The sequence below is a fragment of the Brassica oleracea genome, chromosome C7 (assembly GCF_000695525.1).
Source record: "Brassica oleracea var. oleracea cultivar TO1000 chromosome C7, BOL, whole genome shotgun sequence".
NCBI lineage: Eukaryota > Viridiplantae > Streptophyta > Magnoliopsida > Brassicales > Brassicaceae > Brassica > Brassica oleracea.
In genome coordinates this window covers 8,920,021-8,928,758 of record NC_027754.1, presented here as the reverse complement: position 1 = coordinate 8,928,758, position 8,738 = coordinate 8,920,021, and the positions used below count along the sequence as shown (strand labels likewise).

At 40.6% G+C, this 8,738-nt stretch overlaps 1 protein-coding gene across 1 annotated transcript; it reads right to left on the bottom strand.

The window, feature by feature from the left end:
- Positions 1–4,887: 4,887 nt before the first annotated feature.
- On the bottom strand, positions 4,888–8,299 carry LOC106302519. The gene is made up of 6 exons (XM_013739012.1): positions 8,089–8,299; positions 7,457–7,926; positions 7,043–7,154; positions 6,093–6,486; positions 5,759–6,023; positions 4,888–5,409 (listed from the first exon to the last, which is right to left on the bottom strand). Exons 1-6 carry the CDS (start codon positions 8,297–8,299, stop codon positions 4,888–4,890), a joined length of 1,974 nt encoding a protein of 657 aa, XP_013594466.1.
- Positions 8,300–8,738: the final 439 nt, after the last annotated feature.

The following is an 8,738-nucleotide window of genomic DNA, read 5'->3' as shown; positions in this document are numbered from 1 at the left end:
TCATCATGATCTGATTGTACCCGGAGAAGGCATCCATAAATGATAAGATTTTGTTCCCTGCTGTTGCTTCGACCAGTCGGTCGATGTGCGGGAGTGGGAATCAATCCTTTGGACAGGCCTTGTTGAGATCGGTGAAATCGACGCATACTCGCCATTTACCATTTTTCTTTTTGACCACGACCGGGTTAGCGTTTCAGTTTGGATACCTAACTTCTGTTATTGATCCGACCTTCAGGAGTCTTTCGACTTCCTCATTTACCGCGGTGGCACGCTCCGGTCCTAGCTTTTGCCTTTTTTGTTTGACGGGTCTATAGGTCGGATCGATGTTAAGCTCATGACACGTTATGCCGATATCGATCCCTGGCATATCTTCCGCAGCCCAAGCGAACGCATTGAGGTTCTTTTTGAGACAGGCGATGAGCTCTGTCTTTAGTGGCTCGCAGAGGTTGGCTCCAATCTCCAATCTCGAAGCATCATTCCGGAGAGGATTCGTCGAGGCAGATCAAAATTACCGGTTCGCAAGTCAGTTTGCGCTTCCCTTCTAGGGCTTCGGCCCTTTGAGATTGCTAGAAGACTTCCGAGTCTCATTCCGGGGCGTTCTCATCGCGAGTCAGCTTTCTTTTCTTTTTATGGGAAGTTTCAATCGCAAAGTTCTTTCTTTTTAACTCGGCGGCGAAACATACTTGCGACATCCTGCGGTCTCCTTGTATAGTTTCGACTCCACGAGGGGTTGGAAACTTAAGGCACAGATGGAATGTCGAAGGGATCGCTCGCATTGAATTCAGCCATGGAGTACCGACGATCGCGTTGTACGATGTTGGGCGGTCGATGACTAAGAATTCCGTGACTTTGGTGACGCTCCCGGCTTTAACAACGAGGTCGATCGAGCCGAGAGTCATGGTAGCATATCCCGAGAGTCCGAGGTCTTTCCGTAACGGCGCACAGATCGATCTCCATTCTTTCGAGGGTACTTTTGTGGATAATATTGGCCGAGTATCCGGTGTCGACCAACACTCTCGCTACGTCGATGTCCTGGATCGTCAGCTCGATGACAAGGAGATCGTTGTGGGGTTTGGCCTGATCGGCCGTTGCCCGGTCATTGAAAGAAACGACATAGTTAGCTGCTGGAGCGGACATCCTGTGTCTTTTATCGTTTAGTGATTTTTGAGTTAGAGAATTCGTCATCCCCCCTGCTTCTAGCGCCAAACTGTGGGAACCGAAATTCACACCGTCGATTATAATAAATAATAATGGAGGAAAACCGAGTGAACCCGTTTTTCCTTGAAGGTCCGAATTCTCTGCGTAATCACTTTAGAACGATAAAAAGATAGATAATCGCTCAGAGGCGTTTTATTGAATAGTATGAATACAAGATTTCTCCGAAAGGAGTAGAGATATGCTAACTATCGGAACAACAGGACAAGATGCGGCCAAGACGTCCTAAGCCTTGCCGTGCTAGTCTAACCACCTAAGCCCTAAGTTCTCTAAGCTAGCAGGAGTTCTCTAAGTCTAAATTCTCGGATCCCTTTTTCTTCTGCTCCTGCTCTCTTTATATAGTCGCTCTAGGTCGGTGGCCCATCCTTCGCCTTCAGGCCCAAGTCTATCTCTTTTGGGAATATTCCATTTTTCATAGTAAGCCGGACATGCCGGGATCAGGTCGAGCTCGCCGGGCGAGCCGACTCGCGTGATGGCCGAACTCGCCGGGGAGCACAACCACATGACGGTTCAGCTCGCCGGCGTGATGGTTGAGCTTGCCGGTGAGCTGACCCGCGTGATGGTTCAGCTCTCCGGCGAGTGGCTTTTGTCCGGAATTCGCTCGTTCGTTCACTTCCGATCTTTCTTTCAGTGAATGTTTTGTGAGAAATCCGTGAAGAAGAAATAATCATAGCCGTTGATTTCAAAATAACCATTTTTGACCCCAACATCTACCTCTTCCATCAAACACTTATCCGTCCATTTGAATAAATGTCTCTGATTTCACCAACATAACCAGATCTGAGTATCACATTCAGAACATGATAAATAAATAAAAAAATCTAATTATATCCTTTTGCACAGCAATAGTACAATCTTCCGGGATTTGTATCTGATCCAGATGTAAATATTTTAGCGGGTTCACCAAACCAACACTGTTTCGGCGTTTCTCTTTCCACATTCCTACGTCGCCTGTAGTTACCTAAGACTCATGATGAAAAAAACATTTTCTTTGTAATGTTAGAAAATACCACAAATTCCTACGTTTATTTTAAAATTAAGACAAAATAAAATAAAATTTATAAAGTATTATCGTCCCGGTATTATAAAGGCCTCAATATTTGGTTTGATCCGTATTTACCGCATATTTGAAGCGCCATAATTAAATGACAACTCAGTCATATCAAGAAAGACGAAACAGTCCATTATTAAAATATAAAATGGCTAAGTTATATTATAGGTTGATTAAACAATGGGCTGAGTTATATAAACTTTCACGGCTGAGTTACCGTAAACATTGAGGCAGAGTTATTTAAAATTATAAGGTATTATCGTCTCGATATTATAAAGGCCTCGATATTAGGTTTGAACCATTTTTTCCACACACTTGATGCGCCATGTGGACAACACGGTCAAATCAAGAAAGACGAAACATCCCATTATTATAATATTTAGTTATGTAAACGTTATGGCTGAGTTATATTAACGTTACGACTGAGTTATATTAACATTTACGACTGAGTTATATAAATGTTATGGCTGAGTTATATGTTTTTACGGCTGAGTTATATAAACATTTACGGCTGAGTTATATAAACGTTATGGCTGAGTTATATAAACGTTTGGCTGAGTTATATAAACATGGTGGATGAGTTATCTAAACATTTATGGCTAAGTTATATTAACATATACGGCTGAGTTATATTAACATTTACGGATAAGTTACATTAACGTTATGGCTGAGCTATACGACATAATATAAGAGAAATACAAAATAGACATGTCGAATTACATTCATAAACCAAAATTATCAGGTTCAAACTCTTCAAAAATGTCTACAAGAGCAAGCCAAACTCTAGTTAACATCCACTCAGGCTTCTCGCCACCATGCGCCCAACACCTCTTCAACCACCGCATTTGATCTCGAAATAGCATTCTGGCCAAGAGATTAAAATGTGTCCAGACTAGAAAATTATGCCTCGGATCCCACGTGTTTTTTCGCTAAAAGAAGACAACGAATATTAGTGTTGTTGGCAAAAAATATAACAAATTACACCTAACCGGTGCTTACAACGAGTATAAGAAACCAGCGTTCCTTAAAATGAGCGGGAATGAAGCGGTATGTCGGCCACTCATGAACCCATCCTTTTCGAAGAATCTCTGGGATCGCCTGCGAAAGTTCATGTAAAAAATCTAAACCACATAACAGAGGTTTTATCAATGCAGACACCCGGACCCGGGTCTAGAACTAGGAGGTTCTCTCGATTTGCAGTGCTTAAACTGGCATTCACAGCTTTGCATGCTGAGATGGAAGGATTACTTTGGGCAGCCGCATGTATGAGAGAAAGAAGGATCACTTCAGTACGGTTCGAGACAGATTGCTCGGACTTAGTCGACATGACTACAAACCCGATGGACTGGCCAGCATTCGCGACAGAGATTGAAGAGTTCCAGTGGTTACAGGATGACTTCGAGGATGTGAGATTATCTCATATTCCTCGGTGTCGGAATGGCCGGGCAGACGCGTTAGCGAAAGATGCAAGGACCAGAGATTATATTTTCTCCCATATAGATCAGACCCGGACAGATGGAGATGCTTTTCGGAGAATCGGCTCGTCTGTTCTCCACTTGATCTAGCCTAGATGGGAAGACGACAAACAAACAAACAAAAAAAGACTGGCATTCACACTGCTGGCAAACTTTAATGACCAACCAGGGACAATCAACATATTTTCCCTTTTTTCTAAAGAAAGAAGGTGTGAGAAAAGGGAACTATATATAGAGAGATATAGAAGTCATACGTCGCGAGATTAACTTAATCAGATTTCTCAAGATCTTTTTCCCGCCCAGAATACGAAAAGACATGAGTAAGTTCCACTTTACGGCTGAGTTATTAAACATTTACGGCTGGCTTATTATTTGGGGTTTAGGGTTTAGGTTAATTATTTAGGGTTTAGGGATAGTTATTTAGGATTTAGGATTAGGATTTTTAGTTCTATTACCACTAGGAAATATAAGAGCACAAATTCAGTTGAAAGTATATAGTATATGGTTTACTTTGGTTAAAACTTCACATCTTATATCTAAATGTAATACAATTTATACCTAAAGATCATGATTGATTCTAAACTTGTAAATTCAATAAAGGAGACACATTCAGTTGATTATATATTCACTTCAAACTGATAATTGGAGCTTCAGTATAACTTTATAAATTATTTCAATTTCATTTTTCGATTTTAGGGTTTGGTTGAGGTATGGCTGAGTTATCACCCCACGATACGGCTGAGTTATATTTACCATTATGACTGAGTTATATAAGCATTTTTCGACTTTAGGGTTTTGTTGAGGTATGGTTGAGTTATCACCCCACGATACGACCGAGTTATATTTACCATTATGGTTGAGTTATATAAGCATTTTCCGACTTTAGGGTATGTTTGAGGTATGGCTGAGTTACACATATACAACACGGCTCAAATATATGAGAGATAATACTGAGATTTATAAGCGAAAGTCAAATACAACACAAAGTTATTTTTTTTCCTCCAACACTGTTAAGCACAGTATTTCCTCCTTCATCGAGGATTTCTGCTGCCATCTTCACCCGTAAACCTTGAATATTTTTATCGTTTATCTCATCAAAAGTTACCCCAAGCGCTAAACATTCGACAAAATTCAACGAATACACCCTCACAATCGCCAATTTGGGTTTTTTGTGGAATATTTTTTGTCTTTCCTCCTTCTGAACGCGAACTGCTTTTTACTAGGTTTTCGGAGATTGGCAGGAATAATATCATACAACATCACAGGGAGCATTTGTGTTAGCGGCCTAAATGAATTTATCATCCTATTCTCACTTTCGGGTGCTACATGTCCAATGATTGGATCGTAGCCATCAATCTTCTCCTTCTTCAGATCCACGTGAAACGCCACCCAGTGATCGCCACTAACTTGAAGCACTCCGTACAAGTGATCCACATCTTCAAACCACTTCAAGTTTGTTTGACATTCATCGGGAATATTACCATTTGCTAAATATTCATAACCAGTGCCTTTGAACTTCATCAGAGTAGGTTTTATCTTGAACTGCTTGTAATCGTGAACCCATACAGTGAAGAACCAAGGGTGAATAAAGGCAATGCGCTTGGACCAGAAAGGGTTGGGATCTCGCATGGACCTTCCAACGAGGACTTTCATATACGCAGTGACATGCTACATAATGAAGATTAACTAAGTCATCAAATAATATATAACTCAGCTGTAATATAATATATAACTCAGCCATAAAAGAATATATAATCAGCCATAATAGAATATATAATTCAGCCATAATATAACTCAGCTGTAATTGAATATATAACTCAGCCGTAAAATAATATAACTCAGCTGTAATATAGACTTTCAGTGATGAGTATGCTGTAGAAGTCATCCTCATAGTCAGTTGTTCTTATAATAGGTCTTTAGTTGCTGGTGCTGGTTGTTTGGGTGGAATGGCTTTAATGTGTTGCATAAGTTTTTCCAATTTCGCTTGATCAACAGGTGCTAGAGGATCATATATTACTGATGAAGGCTCAAACTTCTTCCTCATGCACGTCGTTCCATTGTCTCCAATGTAAGGAAAAACTGGTGCTGAAGAAACGTCCATCAATGCACACCCCTGTGGAGATAATTGAACACTTCTCTCCTGGTAATCTTTTATTCTGGCATATCTAATCAGTTCCTCTTCCTCGACATCAGACTCCGGCAACAATTCGTTATGTGCCGCGAGAATTTCGTCGGTCACTTCCGCAATGCTACTGTCCCCACTCGGCGTCTTAATCTTTACTCTTATACAATTGGCACGCGGTGGAGTGACAGTTGGAGCAAGGCCCTCCTTTATCTCAGCCACCTTTTACTTCTTTAACTCAGCCTCCTTCTTCTTAGCAGCGGCTTCTTGCTTCTTTAACTCATCATGTTTTTTTTTCTCAGTCGCCCCCTTCCTCTTTAACGCAGCCTCTTCCCTCTTCTTAGCAGCGGCCTCCTTCTTTGTTAACACAGCCTCATCATCCTTCTGTTTTGGATTGCCCATGCGGCCTCCTTCCTTACCAGCCTTAGCATCCTTAGCACCTTTAGCAGGAGAAACAATAATTGAATCAAGAGCAGCATCTTTATCAGCTGTTGCAGCAACTTTAGCCTCAGGTGTTGCAGCAGCTTTAGCAGGTGTTGCAGCAGATTTAGCACGTGTTGCAATGGCACTACCAAACTCATCAACCAAAGTCTTTTTCACCTCTGAAGCCTTATCAAGATCCTCTGCCAATTTATTTTTCTCCCCAAACCCTTACCCATGGGCTTAGCTAACGTTGGAATATTGACAGATTTCTGTTGTGTATTCGACTGCGGTGATATCAACTCTAAAGATTGTTCGAGACCTTTTGAGAGATTATCAGAGTTTTTGGCACTTTCCCCTACCCCCAGATGTTTAAGACGCTCATCGACTGAAGCTTTCACTATATCATCAATGGTCTTCTAATCCATATTTGGCGTGTTCCGGGCTTCGTAAAAATCAAACCGAAAGTCAAATCGTTTCAAATCGACCTTCATATAGATCAAATTTTCGGGGCATATGATCCAGAGTACTCATTATGGTCATCAGGGCCCCCATTGTTCCCCAAGTCTTCCCTTTCCTCCTCGTTAGAACCATTTCCGGTTGCAGAAGCTTCAACCTCACTGGTGTTCACTTTCTTATGTTTCTTAACTTCTTTCTTATGCTTCTTAGTGGGTGGCTCAGCTTCTTACAAAACTCCACCCTTCATTTTTCTCTTCTTCTCCTTCCCCTGCACTTCCCAAAAACCTCTAACAAATATACCTCCATGTGTGTATGTTATCAAGTTAATGAGTTGTGGGTCGTCATCTTCACTCATCCATTGAGAAAACATCTCTTCAACTGAGTCCTTCATAATCATTTTCCTCACACGCACCTGCAATATTAACTCATAACTCAGCCACCATAACACGTAACTCAGCATCAATTATAATAATTCAGCCATCAAATAACTCATAACTCAGCCACCAATTACTTAATAATTCAGCCATCAAATAACTCATAACTCAGCCACAAATTTCTTAATAATTCAGCCATCTAACAACTCAAAACTCAGCCACCAATTACTTAATAACTCATCTATCAAAAACGACTCAGCCTACTACAAAATAATAACTCGACGATCATATACTCATAGCTCAGCCACCAAATAACTCATAAATCAGCGTTAAACCTTACCTCGCCATGATCTTTGATCTCCTCAGAGGACAATTTAGTAAAACTTGCACGGGTACGCTTTCCACCCCATCGCAAAAGCGGAATGTCTTCACTATTGACCACTCTCCCAAATTGCTCTTCAAAGCAAGTGACAGATTCATACACCCAAACCATTAACACGTCCTTCATGCCGCTTATTGTGTATGACCCTCCTTGTGGATCCAACATTTTAATGGAGTCAACAAGAACTTCATATGCAGTCCGACCCCATGGATACAACATCATGGCTTCATTGTCGAATACTCTTTTTGCACTTTCAAATGGTATCCTAGAATTATGATGCAAAGCATAAAGTCTCGTGGCTTGAAGAAGTAACAACCCCAACCATTTACGCTTTCCAAAAGTCCAAGACTGACAGACCTCTAATGCTGGCTTCAGTTCATCTAACTTGGGTCCCATCCCAAGAGGCAGATTCAACTCCTCCGAAAACGCTTTGTATTGGTCAGGTTCAAAACTTTATGTTGGCACTAGATCTGTGTTTAGCCCAGTGATCTCGCCAAACTCGTGTAAGCAAAACCTGATGGGTTGATCAACAACGAGACTCCAAATCTCCTTTTTCAGTTGTCTACATAGTAGATAATGTATGGTCTTACCAGACCACACGCTTTTGCGTGCAGCTAGCTTAGCAATTACTCCAATAGGAGACTTCTCCTGTTCCAACACATCACGTCCTATTGCTTCTCTAACGTGATGGAATTCTCCTAAATGGAAACTGTGATTAATATTTTTACCTTCTAGATTAGAAGACCCTTCAGGGTAAAGTCTTGGAGGATAATCCCGTGATTGAGCTTCAGAAACATACATCTGATCATATAACCAAAAAATAAATAAGCGATAATATAATATATAATTCAGTCCCAACATAAAATAACTCAGCCACAACATAATATATAACTCAGCCGTACTAGTATATATAACTCAGCTACAACATAATATATAACTCATCACCAACATAAATATAAGTCAGCCACAACATAATATATAACTCAGCCCCAACATAAAAATAACTCAGCCACAACATAATATATAACTCAGCCGTACTAGTATATATAACTCAGCCGCAACATAAAAGTAACTCAGCCACAACATAAAAGTAACTCAGCCACAACATAATATATAACTCAGCCCCAACAAAAATATATAAATAAGTCGAAACATAATATATCACTCAGTCGCAACATAATATATAACTCAGCCGCAACAAAATGTATAAATCAGTCGAAACATAATATATCACTCAGCC

Bases quoted from the DNA above. Each gene is read 5' to 3' on its own strand.
- LOC106302519 (XM_013739012.1), bottom strand. From the start codon at position 8,299: ATGTATGTTTCTGAAGCTCAATCACGGGATTATCCTCCAAGACTTTAC. The intron at 7,927-8,088 runs GTAAGACCATAC...ACCAATACAAAG, and splicing joins ACGCAAAAGCGTGTGGTCTG to CGTTTTCGGAGGAGTTGAAT. The intron at 6,487-7,042 runs GTATATTTGTTA...ATAAATTGGCAG, and splicing joins GATAACATACACACATGGAG to AGGATCTTGATAAGGCTTCA.